The sequence below is a fragment of the Tachyglossus aculeatus genome, chromosome X1 (genome assembly GCF_015852505.1).
Source record: "Tachyglossus aculeatus isolate mTacAcu1 chromosome X1, mTacAcu1.pri, whole genome shotgun sequence".
Classification (NCBI taxonomy): domain Eukaryota; kingdom Metazoa; phylum Chordata; class Mammalia; order Monotremata; family Tachyglossidae; genus Tachyglossus; species Tachyglossus aculeatus.
In genome coordinates, this window is record NC_052101.1 from 117715678 (window position 1) to 117737278 (window position 21601).

General features: G+C 51.9%; 1 protein-coding gene across 2 annotated transcripts in view; it reads right to left on the reverse strand.

Moving 5' to 3' along the window:
- LOC119950355 (protein Wiz-like) overlaps positions 1 to 17083 on the reverse strand; it is a 63377-nt gene extending 46294 nt beyond the window's left edge. The window contains exons 1-2 of one of the 2 annotated variants that reach the window (XM_038772672.1): positions 17025 to 17083; positions 12557 to 12925 (exon numbers count right to left, since the gene is read on the reverse strand). In XM_038772672.1, the coding sequence (XP_038628600.1) occupies positions 12557 to 12863 (307 nt within the window). In that variant the 5' untranslated portion in view covers positions 12864 to 12925; positions 17025 to 17083. Of the gene's footprint in view, positions 1 to 12556; positions 12926 to 14155; positions 14211 to 17024 lie in introns of those variants that run through there. The other variant, XM_038772674.1, reaches the window with a different exon arrangement.
- Between the last annotated feature and the right edge of the window lie 4518 nt (positions 17084 to 21601).

Consider the following 21601-nt stretch of genomic DNA (forward strand, 5'->3'; position numbering starts at 1 on the left):
CACCGCATAATCTTTATGCCAGATCCCCCGAGGGCAGACGTTTCAGCTTTCTGCCTCCCGAGCCCCCATCATCAAGGCCTAGTGCGTGCACTCGCAGAGGACTGCAGTGGGCATTTGGGGAGGGTTACCGCAATGGGAGCAAGGCCAGGGCCAAGGGCTTTGCTGTCACCGCTTCCACTGGATCCCGACGCTTATCTTCTCGTTGTGGGAAGGGAATGTGTCATAATGTTGTGTTGCACTTTCCCAAGCGCTTAGTACAGTGCTCTGCACAGAGTAAGCGCTTAATAAATATGATTGACTGATGACCGACTCTTCAGACCAAATGAAGTCTCGGCCCTGTCTCTTCTCCCTTCACCTCATCTGAGATCCTTGGAGATTCTACCCAACCCATGTCCTCTTTAGTTGCCACTGTGGCTGCCTGTGTGGGAATCTAGGTGACTGGTTCAAGACAAGACAGAGAGCAATTTCTTCTACCTGAAGTCTGGGGGGCTACCCCGCTGAGGGCACATGGGCATTTCTGAGGTACTGAATGTTTCTCCGGTTAACTCGGGTGAAAAGAACCCAGACCTGGGAGTCAGAAGGCCTGGGTTCTCATCCCGGCTCCGCCACTGTCCTGCTGTAACCTCTCTGTGCCTCATCTGTTCTCCCTTCCCCCTTAGACTGAGAGTCACTTGCCTGCTGGGTGACTTTGGGCAAGTCCGCACATCTGCCAAGCTAGCTCTCTTCCTCCCTTCAAAGCCCTACTGAGAGCTCACCTCCTCCAAGAAGCCTTCCCAGACTGAGCCCCCTCCTTCCTCTCCCCCTCCTCCTTACCTCCTTTCCCTCCCCACAGCACCTGTATATATATATATATATATATATATATATATATATATATATGTATATATATATATATGTTTGTGCATACTTATTACTCTATTTATTTATGTTACTTGTACATATTTATTCTATTTATTTTATTTTGTTAATATGTTTTGTTTTGTTGTCTGTCTCCCCCTTCTAGACTGTGAGCCCACTGTTGGGTAGGGACCATCTCTATATGTTGCCAACTTGTACTTCCCAAGCGCTTAGTACAGTGCTCTGTACACAGTAAGCGCTCAATAAATACGATTGAATGAATGAAAAGTCACCTTACCTTTCTGTGCCTCGCTTTGCTCATCTGTAAAATGGGGTTTCAACGCCTGTTCTCCCTCCTACTTAGACTGTGAGCCCATATGGGGCGGGGACTATATTCATTCAGTTGCATTTACTGAGTGCTTATCCTCCTTAATTCTCTGTAACTACCCCTGTGCTCAGTACAGTGAAAAACAACATGGCCTAGTGGATACAGCCTGGGCATCAGAAGGATCTGGGTTCTGATCCTGGCTCTGCCACTTGTCTGCCATGTGGCCTTGGGCAAGTCACTTCACTTCTCTGTACCTCAGATACCTCATCTGTAAAATAGGGATTAAGACTGTGAGCCCCATGTGGGATAGGGACTGTGTCCAACCCAATTTGTTTGCATCTACCCCAGAGATTAGTACACTGTCTGGCATATAGTAAAGTGCTTAAAAAATACCACAATTATTATTATGATTACAGTGTTTAGCACATAGTAAGCGCTGAATACCACAATCGTTATTATCCGTATTAGGGACTGGGTCCGACTTGGTTATCTTGTACCTACCATCTACCCCCCAACCTCAGGGTCACACCTGTACTTCTATCAGTCTCAACTACAGGAGGGAGAGTCAAGCAGAGGCATATCCATTCCATTCCTAGCTTGGGCAGCAGCTAGCAAGTGGAAGACAATCTGCTACAAGTCAAAACTCACCCGTGCTGGGCAGCAGTGGCATGGGAGAGAGTTGAGGGTGGAGACTCAAGTTTACAGCACGGAAGGAGGCAATGGTAAACCACTTCCATATTTTTACCAAGAAAACTCTCTGGATACACTACCAGAACGATTGAAGATGGAGGTGGGGCATTCTGGGAGAGATGCGTCCATGGCTTCGTTATGCGTCGGAGGCGACTTGACAGCGTAAGACAAGACAAGACCATCTACTCCAGGGCTTAGCACTGAATGTGGCCTATGAGTGCTTAACAGATAGCACCCCATGATTCTTCTTATTATTACTGGGAGAGGGTGCAGGGCTGCCCAGCTGCCAAGCCCTAACCCTGTTCTACCTCCAGTGTCCTCATTCATACACGACCCCGACAAGTTCCCAGCAGAATACATCCGGCCTGCTGGGAAGACTTCTTTTTTTTAAAAAATGGCATTTGTTAAATGCTTACCATGTGTCAAATGCTCTTCTAAGTGCTGGGGTAGATAGTTAGGTTGGACACAGACCCCCGCCCGCATGGGGCACGCAGTCTGAGTAGGAGGGACAACAAAAGAACTGAGGTATAGAGAAGTGAAGTACTTACCCAAGGTCACACAGCAAGCATTTGGCAGAGCCACGATTAGACCCAGGATTATTCATTCATTCAATCAATCATATTTATGGAGCGCTTACTGTGTGCAGAGCACCGTACTAAGCGCTTGGGAAGTACAAGTTGGCACCATATAGAGACGGCCCCTACCCAACAATGGGCTCACAGTAGAGAAGCAGCGTGGCCTAGTGGAGAGAGCATGGGCTTGGGAGTCAGAAGGACCTGAGTTCTAATCCCAGATCTGTCACTCTGCCACGTGACCTTGGGCAAGTCCCTTCACTTCTCTGGGCCTCAGTTACCTCAACTGTAAAATGAGGATTAAGACGGTGAGCCCTATGTGGGACGGGGACTGTAACCAACCCGATTTGCTGATACCCACTCCCCCAGTGCTTAGAACACTTAAGCGCTTAACAAATACCACAATTATTATTATTAACCCAGGTCCTCGAACTCCCAAGCCCATGTTCTTTCCACTAGGCCATGCTGCTTCTCCGCATAAGAACCCGGCTGAGAGTCCTCTCTTCTCTCCTCATAGACTCTCCCAGCCACACCATCTCCACCACTTCATGCTTTGAAGTCCAAGGTAGAAAATGGGTGACCAGTCAAGGCACCCAGAAAACAAACCAAGCCAAAGCCCTACTTAGAGCTCACCTCTTCCAGGAGGCATTCCCAGACTGAGCCCTCCCTTATCCTCTGCTCCTCCTCACTTCCCCATCACCCCCACTCCCTCCCTCTGCCCTATCCCCTTCCCCTCCCCACAGCATTTGTATATATTTGTACATATCTATTACTCTATTAATTTTATTAATGACGGGTATATATCTATAATTCTATTTATTTTGATGGCATTGACACCTGTCTATTTGTTTTGTTTTGCTGTCTGTCTCCCCCTTCCAGACTGTGAGCCCATCGTTAGGTAGGGACTGTCTCTATATGTTGCCAAATTGTACTTTCCACGCGCTTAGTACAGTGCTCTGCACACAGTAAGTACTCGATAAATATGACTGAACGAACATGTGACATCACAAGCACTAGGCCTGCGTGCAGCGGAACCGGACGACATCACGTGGACTCCACATGTGCCGGAATCCACCCGATCGTGCCCGAACCTAGAGCGTTTCTCCGGCTGTCCTGCCCCCCTCTCCTCAGTCCACTCCCAGTTGCTCCAGGGCCGCTGTGTTCCCCTGCCAGGTCGCTCTGAACACAGGCATTGCTGTGGAACTCGGTTGCAGAAGCCAAAGAGGGGGGAGCCTGGGCATTTAAAAATAAACATACTAACTACAATAAAGGCATCTGGTGCTGGATTCATACTGGAACGGGAACGGGCCAGCTGAAAACTGGATAGTCTGGTACCCAACTAAACGACTGGTCTCTCTAGGTGGAAGTGAAGGTTCTAAACTGGGGCAGAGGACCACCGTTTTCAGAGGCTGGCCTAAGACAAGGGAGAGAAGCAGTAAGCGCTTAATAAATACGATGGGATGAATGAATGAGTGACAGCGGAGGGATTGGAAGGTCTTTGTTCCACTTCCAGGCTGGGCTCGGGGGGCAAGGCCTCCCCCTCTCTTCAGGCCTTGAGGTTCTTTCCACCATTGCAGACACTTGGAGAAGCAGCACGGCCTGGTGGAAAGAGCATGGCCCTGGGAGTCAGGGAGCTGAGTTCTAATCCCAGCTCCGCCACTTGCCTGCAGCCTGACATTGGGCAGGTCACTTCACTGCTCTCTGCCTCAGTTTCCCCATCTGTAAAACGGGGATTCAATATGCCTTCTCTCTCCTGGTTAGACTGTGAGACCCATGCGGAACAGGGGCAGTGTCCTCTCTATCTCATAGCTATCTACTCCAGTGCTTAATACAGACCTCGGCACATAGTAAGCGCTTTAACCAAACCCCCACAGTTATGTTATCATTATTTGAGGTTTAATACCCTGGGCTAACCTGTTGCTCACCCTTGCCTGAGAATGGAATTCTTATTACTGTTATTAATAACCCCCCGCAAGCAGTCCAGGGATTGAGGAGGAATGGGATCGTGAAATTGAAAGAAGGTCAAAAGAAGTCCGAGAAGGAACAGTGGTCTTGCTCACTGCATACACTTCTATTTTTGGTCACCTAGGCAGAGTGGGGACCAGAGAAGGGAAGAGGAGAAAGGAGAGAAAGGGGAGACTTGTCGACACCACCCAGAAAGAAGTTGCAGTGGCCCCGGTGTCCCAACCTGGGGCAATCAGTGGCCAACCATTATGGACATGTCGGGAAGCAGTGTGGCCCAGTGAAAAGAGCATGGACCCGGGAATTGGAGGACCTGAATTTGAATCCCAGCTCTATCACTTCCCTGCTGTGTGAACTTGGGCAAGTCACTTCACTTCTCTGCCTCAGTTCCCTCATCTGCAATACCTGTTCTCCCTCCTAGACTGGGAGCCCAGTGTGGGATTTGATTACCTTGTATCTACCCCAGTGCTTAGTACAGTGCTTGGCACACAGTAAGTACTTAACAGATACCACAATTATGATTATAATTCTGCATCACCTCGCCCCCTCCTACCTCACCTCCCTTCTCTCATTCTACAGCCCAGCCCGCACACTCCACTCCTCTGCCGCTAACCTCCTCACTGTGCCTCATTCTCACCTGTTCCGCTGTCAAACCCTGGTCCACATCCTTCCTCTGGCCTGGAATGCCCTCCCTCTGGCCTGGAATGCCCTCCCACTGCACATCTGCCAAACTAGCTCTCTCCCTCCCTTCAAAGCCCTACTGAGAGCTCACCTCCTCCAGAAGGCCTTCCCAGACTGAGCCCCCACTTTTTCCTCCCCTCCCCATCACCCCCCCGCCCTACCCCCTTTCCCTCTTCACAGCACTTGTATATATTTCTACATATTTATTACTCTATTTATTTTACTTGTACATATTTATTTTATTAATGATGTGTATATAGCTATAATTCTGTTTATTCTAATAGTACCCAGTGCTTAGAACAGTGCTTTGCACATAGTAAGTGCTTAACAAATACCATCATTATAATAATAATTATTATTATTATTGACACTGGTCTACTTGTTTTGTTGCCTGTCTCCCCCTTCTAGACTGTGAACCCATTGTTGGGTAGGGACCGTCTCTATATGTTGCTGACTTGCACTTCCCAAGCCCTTAGTACAGTGCTCTGCACACAGTAAGTGCTCAATAAATACGACTGAATGAATGAATGAATGAATGAATATTAACCAGTTTAGCTAAGGCTACCCCTGCCACTTGCATCTGGGTGGCAGCAACCATTCCTGGCTGAACTGGGTTGTCTGCTACCAAGGTTGCCACCACTCAGTCAGTTAATAAGTATTTATTGAGCACTTACTGTGTGTAGAGCACTGTACTAAGAACTTGGGAGAGTACAACAACAAACTGACACATTCCCTGCCCACAACGAGCTTACAGTCTAGAGGACTGGAGTCCAGATGGAATGGCCACATTGGAAAGAGCAGAGAGTGGACGTTTCGAGAAGCAGCTGTTCACGGCTGTAATGTACTCTCCCAAGCGCTTAGTATAGTGCTCTACACTCAGTAGGTGCTCAATAAATACAACTGAATGATAGCATCAAGCAATGTGGCACAGTGGAAAGGGCAAGGACCTGAGTTCTAATCCCGGCTCCACCACTTGCCTGCTGGGTGCCCTTGAAAGTCACTTCACTTCTCTGGGCCTCAGTTTCCTCATCTGTAAAACGGGGATTCAATAACTGTTCTCCCTCCTACTTAGACTGGGGGCCTCGTGTGGGACAGGGATGGTGTCTGACCTGATTCTCTTGTCTCTATCCCAGCTCTTAGTATGTGCTTGGTGGGGGGCAAACATAACACCCCTCATCCATCGAGAGCCAGACCCTAATGGGCCCCGCCCTAGACCTTTCAGGTGGCAGCATGAAACCTCAAAAGTCCTGACCCCACAACTCGTGCTGGTCACGAGACTGTACCTACACTTGGAGAAACTGAGGTGGTGAATGGGCAGCACCCCGAGAGTTCAGCAACGCTATCTGGAAGTGGGGATGGGGCATTATGAAGTACCCCACCGCTATGCAGCATCACCTCAAATCTAGCAAAGCTGGATTTTGTTCCCAAGTCTTGGCTCCCTGACCCTGAACAGCCGCCTCTGTAACCTGGAGAGTGAAGCCTCCGATCCAAACTTTCCTAGGGAGTGTGTGTGACTGGAATGTGTTCAGGGTGTGCTGAGGGCCTCAGGAGAAAATTCTTGCCATATCACCAGCCCCTGTTCAATGAAACAGGTGGGGGGGGGGGGGGCGGGAATAAACCCATTTTGAGGCACAGAGAGGTTCAGCAATTTTCCCAAGGCCACACAGCAACATTAAAAGAACCGAGGAGTACTAGTGCTCTCATGCTATGTTTCTCAGTGCCAGGCAGTGAGTTGATGGGGAACTCCCAGGGGCTTGGGCAGCGGGCACAGAAGAGGAGGCAGGTGGCAGAGTGAAGAGTGACAGCATTCAAATCCACTTCCTGGCCACATGACGTGCCCTGCATTCTTTCCCGACAGCCACCAGAGGGAGCAAGCTCCCCAAATAAAGCCCCTCCACCGCCGACTGTCCCCCGACTTCCCCCAGCCCGCCACTCGTTGGTGACATGGGGGCGGCCTTCCACAAAGGCAGGATGTGTGCTTTCTGTTTCTGGCTTGACTACCCTCAGGGCTCCCTACCTGGGGTTTCAGCCCTCAACCGCTCGCTACCTCAGTTTCCCCAGCCCCAGAGCCAGAGGGATCATTTGTCCCATTTTGGGCTGGTCTGTCCCGTCAGGTACCAATATGGAACCTGATGTTCTCACGTCTGGTAGTTATCATATTAATCACCCGAGCCTCCCTCTGCTGTGGCTCCTGCCGCCGAGCTCTGGGGCTCAGAATTGGTGCTCACGTTCCCGGGGACTCAGGAGGGGCTCTGGGGTGAGTGGAGAGAGGGGCCGCGGATCACGGTCCTATCAAAGAAACCCTCTAGGATGGGCCAAATCGCACTGACTTCTGCAAAATGACCCCTGCGATGCCAGCCCGTTACACTGCAAGTCCCGCGTAACGCGTGTGACTGCTCCTGTGTCTCCTTGGCCAGAATGCATGAGAATCACCCGTGGCCACCTTACCCAGTGTCTTCCCCTGGAGGCTTAGTCTAGCCAGCTCCAAGATGGTGGCAAGAAGAGCCTGAGAAGTGGAAGACAAAGTGGGGGAAGGCAGCTGGAGATTTGATCAGAGCGGTATGGCCTAGTGGAAAGGGCACAGGACAGAGTATGGAGACCTGGATTCCAAACCCGGCTCCGCTGCTTGCCACTGTGTGACCTTGGGCAACTCACAACTTCCCTGTACCTCCGTTTTCTCATCTGTAAAATGGGGATTCAATATCCATTCTCTCTCCCACTTAGACTGTAAGCCATCATGTGGGACAGGGATTGGGTCCAACCTGATTCTCTTGTATCTACCCCTGCACTTAGCACAGTGCTTGGCACACAGTAAGCATTTAACGAACACTGCAATCATTATTATCTGACCCTGTAATCTAGAAACTGTCAGTGCCTGAATCAGAGGCTGGACTGGGGGTTTGGATTTCTGTGTCTTTCCCCCTCAATTCCTGTCTTCTTTCCTCCCCAACTGCCCAGGCAAATTCACTGAATGACCTTTCCCTCACCTCAGCCTCAGTTTTACCTCCTATAAAAAGTAAAACTGGGGGCAGATCAAGTCCTTTGACCTTCCCCGCCCTTTAAAAAGGGAAGAATGCTGGAAATGAACACTGTGAAAATGCTTTGAGATCTTCAGAGAAGGCTCCTTGGTAGACAGCTGAGCCAAGAAGCCTTCACCTCAGCTCAGGTCAAAGGTCACAAGGATCTACTACTCCCCTGGGGGGGGGGGGGGGGGGGGGGGGGGGGGGGAAGAGAGAGAGAGAGAGAGAGAGAGAGAGAGAGAGAGAGAGAGAGAGAGAGAGAGAGAGAGAGAGAGAGAGAGAGAGAGAGAGAGAGAGAGAGAGAGAGAGAGAGAGAGAGAGAGAGAGAGAGAGAGAGAGAGAGAGAGAGAGAGGAGAGAGAGAGAGAGAGAGAGAGAGAGAGAGAGAGAGAGAGAGAGAGAGAGAGAGAGAGAGAGAGAGAGAGAGAGAGAGAGAGAGAGAGAGAGAGAGAGAGAGAGAGAGAGAGAGAGAGAGAGAGAGAGAGAGAGAGAGAGAGAGAGCATGCTAGCTGGGATCAGGTTTGTTCTTGGAACAGACCTGGGTGGGAAGAGAAAGATTCCTAATCTTTAAGTAGGGCAAAGCAGGGTAAATGAACAGGACCCCTCCAGCCCCCATCCTCCCCTTCACTTGGGTGCATGTTCCCTGTCTTGTTTGGAGGGCAATCTCCCATCCCGCCTCTACCACTTGTCTGCTGTGTGATCTTGGGCAAGTTACTTAATTTCTCCTGTGCCTCAATTACCTCATCTGTAAAATGGGGACTAAAAGTGTGAGCCCCATGTGGGACAACCTGATTACCCTGTATCTACCCCAGCACTTAGAACAGTGCTTGGCACATAGTAAGCGCTTAACAAATACCATCATTATTAATTATTGTTATAAGCAGGAGGTCTTCAATTCTAGGGAGTGACAGGCAGTGGGCCTACGGGGAGTGGGGAGCAGTGACAATTAAGGGTTTCCTCCTTTTCTCTGGTGGATAAACAGAGACCCAGATGGGGAAAGGGGGTGGTCTGGACTCCTCCCTCTAAGAGTGGGGCCAGAATTAGGTCCAACAAGTCCATCTCCCCCTCCCCATCCACCCTGCCTTACCTCCTTCCCCTCCCCACAGCACCTGTATATATCTATATATGTTTGTACATATTTATTACTCTATTTATTTTACTTGTACATATTTATTCTATTTATTTTATTTTGTTAATATGTTTTGTTTTGTTGTCTGTCTCCCCCCTTCTAGACTGTGAGCCCGCTGTTGGGTAGGGACCATCTCTATATGTTGCCAACTTGTACTTCCCAAGCGCTTAGTACAGTGCTCTGCACACAGTAAGCGCTCAATAAATATGATTGAATGAATGAATCTCAGACCATCCCACAACGCTGCCAGCTCTGGGTGTTAGTGTCAAGAAGTGGATGGGACTCCCAGGTGGCAGGGGCCAAGGTGGGGAGAAACAGGCGGAAACTAGGGGCATGGATGGCAGAAGAGAGGCTGGCGGGGGTTGCGGAGGAGGTTCAGGAATTTCACTGGCTTCCAGAACCCCTCTCCCAGGTTCCTTGAATTAGGAGAAGCAGCGTGGCCAAGTGGAAAATGCTTGGGCCTAGGTTCTACACCCAGCTCCGCTACTTACCTGTTGTGTGACCTTGGGCAAGTTACTTCACTTCTCTGGGCCTCAGTTCCCTCATCTGCAAAATGGGGATTCAAACCTGTTCTCCGTCCCACTTAGACTGTGAGCCCCAGGTGGGACCCTCTGATCTTTGTATCTACCCCAGGACTTGGTACATACTAAGCCCTTAAATACCCCAATTATTATTACTGTTATCATTATTGTTCCTATTATTATGAATAAAAAAATGGACGGGAGCACTCCAGCCCCAAAGACACGTGACATTTTGGAGCAACCTGGGAGACAGCTAGAGGCTTGTTCAGCATCTCTCCCTTCCCCCGGCCTGGGTGGCAAACTGAGTAAATGCTCCAGCTCAGGGCAAGTGGAGGCCCAGAGAACAAAGGGGGCTGGTGTCACCCTCTCCCTCCAAAAGGCTCCAAAAGCAGGGAGCTGACTGGACTGGAATGCCAGAATGGCTGGATTCCGGGCTCACTTCTGCCCTAGCTGGGCCTCAGGTTCCCCGTCTTCAGGTCCTGAGGGGGAACTGTAGCAACTCCCATCCAAAGCAAAGAGGAAGAGATAGGTTGGAAGATGAACAGGGACCCATCCCCAAGGAAGAGAGCAGGGCGGATCAAGGCACCACACTCTACAAGGCTGGCAATGCCAAGCAGACAGTCTCTGGGATCTAGAGGAGAATGTCATGGCCTCTAGGGTTAGGGAAACTGGATTGCAGTTCTGGCTCCTCCACGGACATCCCACTGGCACCACACAACAATAATAATAAGACTATTATAATAATATATATAATTATAATTAATATAAAAATAATTATTATATTTGTTAAGCGCTTACTCTGTGCCAGACATGGTACTAAGTACTGGGTGGATACAAGCAAATCAGGTTGGACACAGTCCCTCTACCCTGTGGGGCTCGCAGGCTTAATCCCCATTTTACAGATGAGGTAACTGAGGCCCAGAAAAGTGAAGTGACTTGCCCAAGGTCACTCAGCAGACAAGTGGTGGAGCCGGAATTAGAACCCATGACTTTCTGAGTCCTAGGCCCATGCTCTATCCACTAAGCCATGCTGCTTCTCATCTAGAAAGGTTGGTCTCCCATTAGGAGGTAAAAATCCTCAAGGGCTGGGACCAGATTGAACTTCTGCAGTATGTGCTTGAACGCCTAGTACAGTGCCTCTGCCTTCGCTAAATGCCACTCATCACCTAGAAAAAAGAGGTTCCACCGGCAGAAGCTGTCTGTCCTTCACAAGGCTCCTGTGAGGGCAGATGAAAAAGCCTTTGTAAAGTCTCTGAGCTGTTCCAATCCAGGGTCTTTCCAAGTCAATAAAGAAATCAGCCCACCAGCTCCAATACTTGATAATAATAATATTAGTATATAATATAATAATAAAATTATAATTGAGATATTTGTTAAGTCCTTACTATGCATCAAGCACTGTGTTAGATACAACAGGCTGTAAGATCATTGTGGGCAGGGAATGGATCTGTTTTACTGTTGTATTGCACTCCTCCAAGCGCCTAGTACAGTGCTCCGCACATGGTAGGTGCTCAATAAATATGATTGATTGATTGATCAGATTCCACATGAGGCTCTCAGTCTAAGTAGGAGGGAGAACAGGTATCGAATCCCTATTTTGCAATGTGGAAACTGAGACCTAGAGAAGTGAAGTGACTTCATTCATTCATATTTATTGAGTGCTTACTGTGTGCACAGCACTGTACTAAGTGCTCGGCACTGTACTAAGTGCTTGACTAAGACTTGTCCAAGTTCACACAGCAGACAAGTGGCAGAACTGAGATTAGAATCCAGATCCTTTGACTCCCAGGCTCTTTCCACTAGGCTATGCTGTCGCTCCAAGAACCTCCCCGAAACCTCCTAGACCTCAGCTCTTCCCTCAGCATTCACGCGGCCAGTTTGGAAGCTGCGATAACTTCTTGGCCACAGGAGATTAACTGAGTCCATTCAACTTCGGCATCCTTAGACCACAGAAGTCCGAGAGCAAATGCAGCTTCCAGAGGGGCTGAACTTTGCACTAGGGGAAGCCCGAAGGGAGTTGCTGCCTCTCTGACCAAGCGGAAGACTGAGGCTGAGGGGGCAGGCGTCCAAGCTGGGCATGCTCCTCCAGCCTCCGACTCCCTGGGTTCTCCTTCTGTCTGCCAGGGTTGAGCCCAAGGGATGACTTTCTGTGGGAGGTGAAGAGGTAGGCGACAGACCTAAGGCTTCCTTCCAGGGAGAGGAGGCAGAACACACAGCCGGCAACCAGAAAGTCACCTGGCTTACCCCTTTGTGGCCCTGGGAGTCTCGGTTTTCCCCTCGCTGTAACTGAGGGAGGATGTCCCCAGCCCCTCTTCCTCCCATTACTTCAAAGTCCTTCAGGGAGATCTTCAGGGAGGGGGGAGACAACCTCCAGAGCATGCTGACCTGGCCACCACTTTCTCTGGATGGGGCTGCCCAAAGACACAAAGCTAGCTGCCTTGAGGAGTCCCCTGCCTGACTCCTACGCCCGTGCTCTAGCCACTAAGCCATGGAAAGACCGCTCACCTCTTCTTCACCCTCCCTTCCCCCCGACTCAGCGCCCCATGTCGCCACCAACCAAGATCCAGGAACTAATGATGCCGGGGCAAAGGACCGAAAGCCAGCATAGCAGGGGCCCAGGAAGCTTAGAGCCAGAATGCTTGGTTCCTCGCCCCACTTCTGGCTCCTACAAGTTGAGCCGAACAAGAGCGCTGGCCTCTGACCTTTGACACCCCCCTCTCCACTCCATCCCTGAACTGCCAGCCGCCCTCGGTCTCAGGCCTGGAAGAGGTGCATCCCACCCGCCCCCCTCCCCCAACCACAAATGCCCGCCTTTACCCGCATCCAAGCTGGAATCCAACGAGAAACTGCTTCCAATACAGGGTTCTCCTGTTTCCAGGGGCTCCTCCATGCTCAGGGCGCCTGGGCTTCCGGCTGGGTAGAAGGCAGCTCCGTGCCGGCTGTCTCCCTCTCCTTCCCCGGCTTCTGTCCCATCCTCGCTCTCCACCAGGGTCCCAGTGGCTTGGGCCAAACTGGAGATTCTTTCGAGGCCCCGGGAACATTCAAGGGGGGCAGGCCCCGGTGTCCCTTCTCCCTGACGCTCCCTGGGCCACTCGGAGGCAGGAGACCGGCCACACTTCTCCATCCTTTGGCTCGCCAGTGGGCTCTCAGCGATTCATCGTGGCCTAGACACCGCTCACCAGATATCTGGAGGAGGAGTGGGGTTGGGGGGAGAAAGAGGAAAGAAGAAAACTGAGATGAAAAAGTGGGTGTCGAGGGTGGGGGACAGGAGGGGTCTCCAAGTGGGTCCAGAAGCCGGGCAGCATCAAGCCTCTGGAGAGTGTTGAGGGCTCCGTGCCTGAGCCCTGGGGTTGAAAGGGTCTTCTCTGTCTCCTGCACCACTTCCAACAAGGGAGCACTAAAGAAACCCAACACCCCACCCATGTGGAATTCCTACCCTCAGGCAGTAAACCGCTGGCCTTGTTTTTTCTTTTAAATGGTATTTGTTAAGCACTTACTATGTACCAGGCACTATAGATCCAAGCTAATCAAGTTGGTCACAGTCCATGTTCCACATGGAGCTCACAGTCTTAATCCCCATTTTACAGCTGAGGTAACTGAGGCACGAGAAGCTAAGTGGCTTGCCCAAGGACACAGCAGACAAGTGATGGAGCCAGGGTTGGAACACAGGTCCTTCTGATTTCCAGGCCCATGCTCTATCCACTAGATATCACTGCTTCTCTTGCATGTTCAAGTCCTGCCCCCTCTTCCAACGTCACCTTTCTGAGGTCTCAGGGATAACTTCTCTCTCTCTCTCTCCACACCCAGGAAGACGGCAGGGGCCAGTGGGTGGCCCAAGGGGAGCAACTTGGCCTAGCGGACAGAGCAGGGGCCTCGGCGTCAGAGGACCTGGCTTTTAATGTTGGCTCTTCCACTTGTCTGTTGTGTGACCTGGGGCAAGTTACTTCACTGCTCTGGGACTCAGTTTCCTCATTTGTAAAAATGAGGTTTAAACACCTGTTCCCCCTCCCCTTAGACTAAGCGTCCCAGATGGCGCAGGGACTCTATAATAATAATGGTGGCATTTGTTAGGCTCTTACTAAGTGCCAAGCACTAAGCGCTGGATCTGACCTGATTTTCTTGCCTACCCCAGCACTTAGTACAGTGCTTGGCACAGAGCATTATTAAGAGGACACTTGGGTCCCATACTCAGTACAGGACAAACAGGGACTGTTCTCCCCTTTCCCTCCCGGCCTCAGTTTCCCTCCACCTGACCCAGATGTGAGGACAAATGAGGTCGTGCCTAAAAAGGCCTCGGATTCTCACGGTGTCAGCAAGGCTCCCAAGACAGGCACAGGGAATAGGAGGCATGGATGGTCCAGAAACCAGGAGATCCCCGGGGGGAGGGAGGAGGACATACTTGCTGCCTAAAAATACCTTCAAGGTAACGGCAGAACTGAAGGACGGGAATGAGGCGCCTTCTCAGGAGACAGAACTAGGAGCATGGCACTTGGTGAGGGAAAGAGATGGCCACCAACTCAGCTCACAACTCCAGGAACAGGGGACGGAATGGCCAGGACCCTCAGAACGGGATTGGGGGGGAGGGGGATTGGGGGGAACAAAGGTTAAAAGTGAAAGAGAGGTGACAGCTGCCCAGCTAGGGTACCAGGGACAGGCGGTGTCAGAGGGCTGGGATGGAAGGATGTGGGGAGGCCCAGGATGGACCAGTACTGGGACCGCCATTCACTCGTTCATTCATTCAATTGTATTTATTGAGCGCTTACTGTGTGCAGAGCACTGTACTAAGCGCTTGGGAGAGTACGATACAACAATAAACGGACACATTCCCTACTCACGACGAGCTTACAGTCTCGAGGGAGCAGTGCCGGCGGACGATCCCTGCAACCTCTCTGGTCCTCCCTGTGCACTGCACAGGGAGCGACAGGCCCAGCCACGGTTCGGTTCGGCTGGTTTGGCTGCCCAGCTCTGTCGGCTTACCCAGGCCCAATTCCTTCCAGCTAAGCCACACGTGCTCGGGGCCCACCACACCTCAGATCCCAGCCAAGGATGTGGAAGGTGCCAACTCCCATTCTTCCCAAATACCTGCCTGATCCACAACTAAAGCCAGCTGGTGTGAAAAACAGCAGACAAGCCATGCCCTGGCAGTGTGTCTGGGCACAACGGCATTGCCCGGTCAGGACCAGGAGTATTTAGTGAAAACCCTGCACTTGGGGACCATCCAAAAAAAGATTCAGATCGTCATCTGGCAGCAGCGGGAGAGACCGGGACCCCATCTTCTCTGACCCAGGGCCAGTTCGAGACTCAGACCCAGGGAACATTTTATAGAACGCACCCTGCCCGAGACTGTAAGCTCCTAGAGGGCAGGGAGCACGCCTACCAACTCTAATGTACTCTCCTAAGCATTTAGGATAGGGTTCCGCACACAGTAGACACTCAATAAATACAATGGACTGATGGACTGATTGATTGACTTAATTCTAGAAGCCAACAGTGGGCCGACTGTAGCAGGTTCCTCTCTCCAGGTCTAATTGGAGTGGAAGAGGTAGAAGGGCCACGGGCCCTCCAACAACTGGGGTCTGCAGGGGGCTGAAGTATTTCTCCCTCCCTTCCCCCGACACGATAGCGGATGAGCTCAACTCCTTCCAGGAGCACAGAGAGGGCAAAAGCCACTGCACAACACTTGAAACGTTAGAAAACTTGTAGCTGTTTCTCACCCAGCCCTGCTTGCCCAGAACAGCGAGACAACCTAGACAACCCCCTCCAAGAAAAATTTTTACATTGATCTTTTTAATCGTCTTAATTGATTTTTATCCCCTTAAGCACTGTGCTTTGCACACTGTACGTGCTTCATACATTTTTGTAGTAGCAATAATAATATGATAAAAAAATAGGAGGCTTGCCCTGGTTGGAGAATTCCTGCCCCCAGAGTTCTGACTGAACCTTAGGAAGATCTCAGACCCAGCTTCCCACAGGCGGAGAGCTTGTCCTCTCAGCCTTGGGCCTAGGGGGATGGGGTGGTGGACAGAGGAGGAGAGAGTCCAAGAGGGTGCCAGGTCAGTCAGCCATTCGTATTCATTGAGCGCTTACGGTGTGCAGAGCACTGTACCGAGCACTTCGGAGAGTATGATACAACGATGAACAGATATGTTCCCTGGACCGTCGTGAGCAGGTGAGGAGCAAAAGACCCCAGGGAGTTGGGACCATCCTTCCGGCTGAGACAAAGCAGCAGTCCAGGTTTTCCATCCTGGGAGCGGTAATTGAATTGGACAGAAGGGCACATGCCCCCTAACCCAGGTGACTTTTCCTCTCTCTCCCCCAAACCCCCAGTTAACATCATCTGGCCCAGTGGTCATTAGACTCGGGACAAACACCGGGGAAGGGGGAAAGCCAGGACCTTAGGAGACCTCGGCTCCTTTGCTGAGGTCCTAACTGAAAGCCGAGAGGCGGCTCCGGCGGGGACTCTGCTGGGACAGGCCTCGCAACTACTGGGGAGGGGGCTTGGCAGCCTCCACCGTCCAACCTCCGTGGTCCTCGCCAAACCCTGCCCGCCTTGGCCAGGTGCAGTAGGCAACTCAGGCCATGCCAGCATCATGCCTGCGCCAGGGGCACTGCCAGCCTGGCACCTGCCTCCCCTCCCTCAAGCAGTGCCAACATCAGCCACGGCCCCCTCTTCGGCAAATCCCCCTCCCGTCGGTGGCCTCGATAGACCCGATGCCCTGACTCGACCCAAGCGACTCTTCAGCTGGCTGCACGTTGGCCCCTCCCCGGCCACCGCCCCCCCCATCCCATGGCAGTTGCCAGCATCTCCGTTACTTCCTGCCCCTGAGGTCAGCATCGCTCCAACGGAGGATGGTCCCAGCACCCCCCGGCCCGGCCCTCCCCCACCCAGAGCCCGGGGCCACCCCCAGCCAGACCCACCCTAGGGCAAGCCTGCTTGCCACGAGAGCCTCCCCCGACCTAGGGGCACCTGCCCAGCTTCCCCCAGCCCATCATCTCAGCCTCCACCCTCACACCCAGCCCGGCGCCCTTTCTGCCCCCTGAAGCCTCCCCCCCCCACCCGGTCCCACCTGCCCCGGGCCACGCCCCCTCCCCGCCCCTCGCCCCAGACCCCGCCCCCCCCGGAGCCCGCGCCCCAACCCCCTCCCCCCCCCCTCCGGGGGGGGGGGGGGTCCCAGCCGGGTCCCAGCCCGGCCCGGGCCTCCTCCTCCTCCCCCCGCCGGCTCCGCCCCGCCCGCAGCGCCGGGGGCTCCCCCGGGTCGGGCGGGGTCCCGGGCCCCGCACTCACCGCGGGGCGGTGCCGCCGGCCGGGCGGCTGAGCGCGGAGCTCCGCTCAGCGTCGCCGCCGTCGCCGCCTGTCCCGGTCCCGCGGCCTCCGCAGCCGCCGCCGCCGCCGCGCCGGGGACATTGTCCCTTTAAATCTCTCCCCCGGCCCCCCCCCGGCCCCCCCCGCGGCCCGGCCGCCCCGCCCCCCGGCGCGCCACGGTGACCTCAGCGCGACAGCCCCGCCGCGCAGCCATGTTGGGCAGGTCCGGGGATTTCCCTCCCCCGCCTCTAGGGGGCGGCCAGGAGCGGCCCCGCCGGCCAGCCGCCCACCCTTGCCGTGGCTTAGTGGCCCGAGTGCGGGCTTGGGAGGCAGAGGTCACAGGTTCAAATCCCGACCCCGCCGCCTGTCAGCTGGGTGACTTTGGGCAAGTCACTTCACTACTCCAGGCCTCGGGTCCAATCAATCAATCAATCGTATTTATTGAGCGCTTACTGTGTGCAGAGCACTGTACTAAGCGCCTGGGAAGTACAAGTTGGCAACATATAGAGACGGTCCCTACCCAACAGTGGGCTCACAGTCTAAAACGGGGGAGACAGAGAACAGGACCAAACATACTAACAAAATAAAATAAATAGAATAGATATGTACAAGTAAAATAAATAAATAGAGTAATAAATATGTACAAACATATATACAGGTGCTGTGGGGAAGGGAAGGAGGTAAGATGGGGGGATGGAGAGGGGGACGAGGGGGACAGGAAGGAAGGGGCTCAGTCTGGGAAGGCCTCCTGGAGGAGGTGAGCTCTCAGCAGGGCCTTGAAGGGAGGAAGAGAGCTAGCTTGGCGGATGGGCAGAGGGAGGGCATTTCAGGCCCGGGGGATGACGTGGGCCGGGGGTCGATGGCGGGACAGGCGAGAACGAGGTACGGTGAGGAGATTAGCGGCGGAGGAGCGGAGGGTGCGGGCTGGGCTGTAGAAGGAGAGAAGGGAGGTGAGGTAGGAGGGGGCGAGGTGATGGACAGCCTTGAAGCCCAGGGTGAGGAGTTTCTGCCTGATGCGCAGATTGATTGGTAGCCATTGGTGGCCATTCCCTCATCTGGAAAATGGGGATGAAGACTGTGAGCCCCACGTGGGACAACCTGATCACCCTGGACCCTCCCCAGCTCTTAGAACAGTGCTTGGCACACAGTAAGCGCTTAACAAATGCCATCCTTGTTATTATTATTATTATTATTTCCCATCGGGCCTGGGTCCTCAGGACGTATGAAGCACCTGCTTCTTTACTACTCTGAGCTATTTATTTATTTTACTTGTACATGTCTATTCTATTTATTTTATTTTGTTAGTATGTTTGGTTTTGTTCTCCGTCTCCCCCTTTTAGACTGTGAGCCCACTGTTGGGTAGGGACTGTCTCTATATGTTGCCAACTTGTACTTCCCAAGCACTTAGTAGTAATAATAATAATAATTATGGCATTTGTTAAGCGCTTACTATGTGCAAAGCACTGTTCTAAGCACTGAGGGGGGGATACAGTGTGATCAAGTTGTCCCACGTGGGGCTCACAGTCTTAATCCCCATTTTTACAGATGAGGTAACTGAGGCTCAGAGAAGTTAAGTGACTTGCCCAAGGTCACACAGCAGACTTGTGGTGGAGCCGGGATTCAAACCCATGACCTCTGACTCCAAAGCCCAGGCTCTTTCCACTGAGCCACGCTGCTTAGTACAGTGCTCTGCACACAGTAAGTGCTCAATAAATACGATTGATTGATTGATTGGTGGGGCGGCTCCCCTCCCCTTCTTCAAAGGGCTGGAAGGGAGCTCTTGGAGCTCCCCCAACCTTGCCTTTCTTCTCCCTTCTCTCCCATGGGGTTGTCGAACCGTTCTCCTCCCCACCCTCTGGGGCCTCACTCTCCTCCTCTAAGATCTTCATCCCCTAAGGCAATTTGGGAAGAAGTCCAATGTTATCGGGAAACTAATCCAGGCTACCCAGCTAGATACACCTGAAAGATGCTTGGAATTTTAGAGGAAATACTAGTTTATTCACTACAACAAGATCGTCGACCCGGGCAGAAGGGCGTCAAAATATTGAGGTAGCAACACTACCACAATCCCGTTAGTTGAGCATTTCTGCTGCTTCTCATAACAACACCCCACCCTGCCAAGTTCTTCACCACCAGCAACACTCTCAGACTACTCCCTAGTGACTTCAGTAGAAGACCGCTGCCCCTCTGGTTTCTTCCTCGCTACCCCCCCATTCTTATGCAGGTCCTCCCTCTTACAAATGGGAAAGCTAAAGAACTTAATTTACTCCACTGCCTCCTAATCAAGAAGAACCAAGAGCAAAACCTCTTCAGTTGTAAAAGAATTAATCTTCTGTACCCGATAGCTAAAGTGGGTTCATATTTCTGGTTGTAGCTCTGGGATTGTGAAAGTTATTTGGTATTTCTCCAGGACTTTTTAATTATGGTTGGGATAGGATCATATTTATTCCTGGGTTAGTAGTAGTAAAAGTATGCATTAAACACCTGTGTGCCTAGCACTGTTCTAAGAATTAGATGTGATCCCTGGCCTCCAAGAGGCTCTCGTCTTGTCTTATGCCGTCGAGTCCTTTCCGACCCACAGCGACTCCGCGGACACGTCGCTCCCAGAGCGCCCCACCTCCACCTGCAATCGCTGCGGTAGTGTATCCATAGAGTTTTCCTGGTAAAAATACGAAGGTGGTTTACCATTGCCTTCTTCCTCGCAGTAAACTTGAGTCTCCACCCTCGGGTCTCTTCCCATGCTGCTGCTGCCCAGCACCGGTGAGTTTTGACTTGTAGCAGATTGCTTTCCGCTCGTTAGCCACTACCCAAGCTAGGAATGGAATGGGCAGGCCTCTGCTCGACTCTCCCTCCCATAGCCGAGACTGGTAGAATACTGGAAACTCTCTAGGTGCAACCCCCCAGAGGGGCCAAGAGGCTCAAAACCTTATGGGGGGAGGGGGGTTAGCGACAGACACGTAAAGAAAGATAACAATAAAATGACCGAAACAACATGAAAGGAAAGGACAATTACAAAAACACAGAAAGAGCAATAAGGTACTGTGCCTAGACCCGCAGAGCGGCCGGCTCCTCACAGCTCAGAGTCCAATTGGCACAGCAGTCACAAGAATCGCAACCTTCTCTCGAAAGTTAAGAAGGCCTTATGCTGCCTCTGGTGTCTCTCTGCCTTTCCTAGTCTGGAGCAGGTACCTATGGGAGGTCTCAATGGCATGGGATGAGGGACTTACGGAAGGCCAGCATGAAGGAAGGATTTGTATAAAGTCCAGGGTGCCTAGGGGCTTCACGGTGTCTTTGATGGGACCAGGCCTGGGCCCCCAGCAGGGTTAGATTATTTTTCCCATCTCTCCTTTTTTTCCTCACTCCCCCACCAATGAAACGGACAAAAAAAATCATCAAACTAATCCCACCTGGCTAGCACTTAGTTCTGGTAGGGGGTTTGAGGACATCAGCTACTTTCACGTGGGTGGAAATCTTCCATCCTTCCCATTCTCCTATTCTTCCCCCCCTTCCCCCCCAACACACACAGTGGGGCAGGATTTACTCCCCCCCTGTCCCTTTAGCTCTTATAATGACCAACTCTGCCACACTCTTGGCATGGTTTCGGACTCAGCTCTGGGCAATTACTTTGGAATAGGTCTGGTGAGGGGAGAAAGGGACAGCTTGGTGGTCGGGAGGAGTAGGCGGGTTTGTAGGGAAAAGGACATAGAGGGACAAAACGGGCAGCCGGCGGGAGTGGGACTAAAGCAAGGCTAAGGAAATAAGGAGGAAAACAGAAATGAAGGCAAGCTGGAGTCTTTGTAAAATGAGCCCAGGAAGTCTAGCATTCAATCAGTCAATGGTATTTATTGAGTACTTATCGAGTGTAGAGTTCTGTAATGAGAGAGTACAATGGGAGAGTACAATATAATATAGTTGGTACATAAGATCTCTGCCCAAAAGGAGCTTACAGTCTACAGGGGGAGACAGACATTAAAATAGATTAATCAATAGTCCATTGTGTTGGGCACTTAATGTGTGCAGAGCACTGTACTGAGCACTTCTAGACTGTGAGTCTGTTTCTAGACTGTGAGCCCGTTGTTGGGTAGGGGCCATCTCTATATGTTGCCAACTTGTACTTCCCAAGTGCTTAGTACAGTGCTCTGCACACAGTAAGTGCTCAATAAATACGATTGAATGAATGAATGAACTTGGGAGAATACAATATAACAATAAAGAGACACATTCCCTGCCCACACTGAGCTTATAGCCTAGAGAAGGGGAAGATTAACATAGGGAAAAGAGTAAAGTATAAAAATATTTACATAAGAACTGTGGGGGTGGGGTGAGAATCAAAGTGCTTGCGGGATACATGGGATGCAGAGGGGAGGGTGGATAGAGGAAACGAGGGCATCTTGGAAAAGGGGATTTTAGGGGGATTTTGAAAGTAGAGAGAGTGGTGTACCATTGAATCTGAAAAGGGAGGGAGTTCTGGGCAAGGGGAAGATGGTGGGATAGATGAGATTGAGGTGCCGAGAGTAGGTTGGCGTTAGACGAGCGCAGTGTATGGGCTGAGCTGTAGT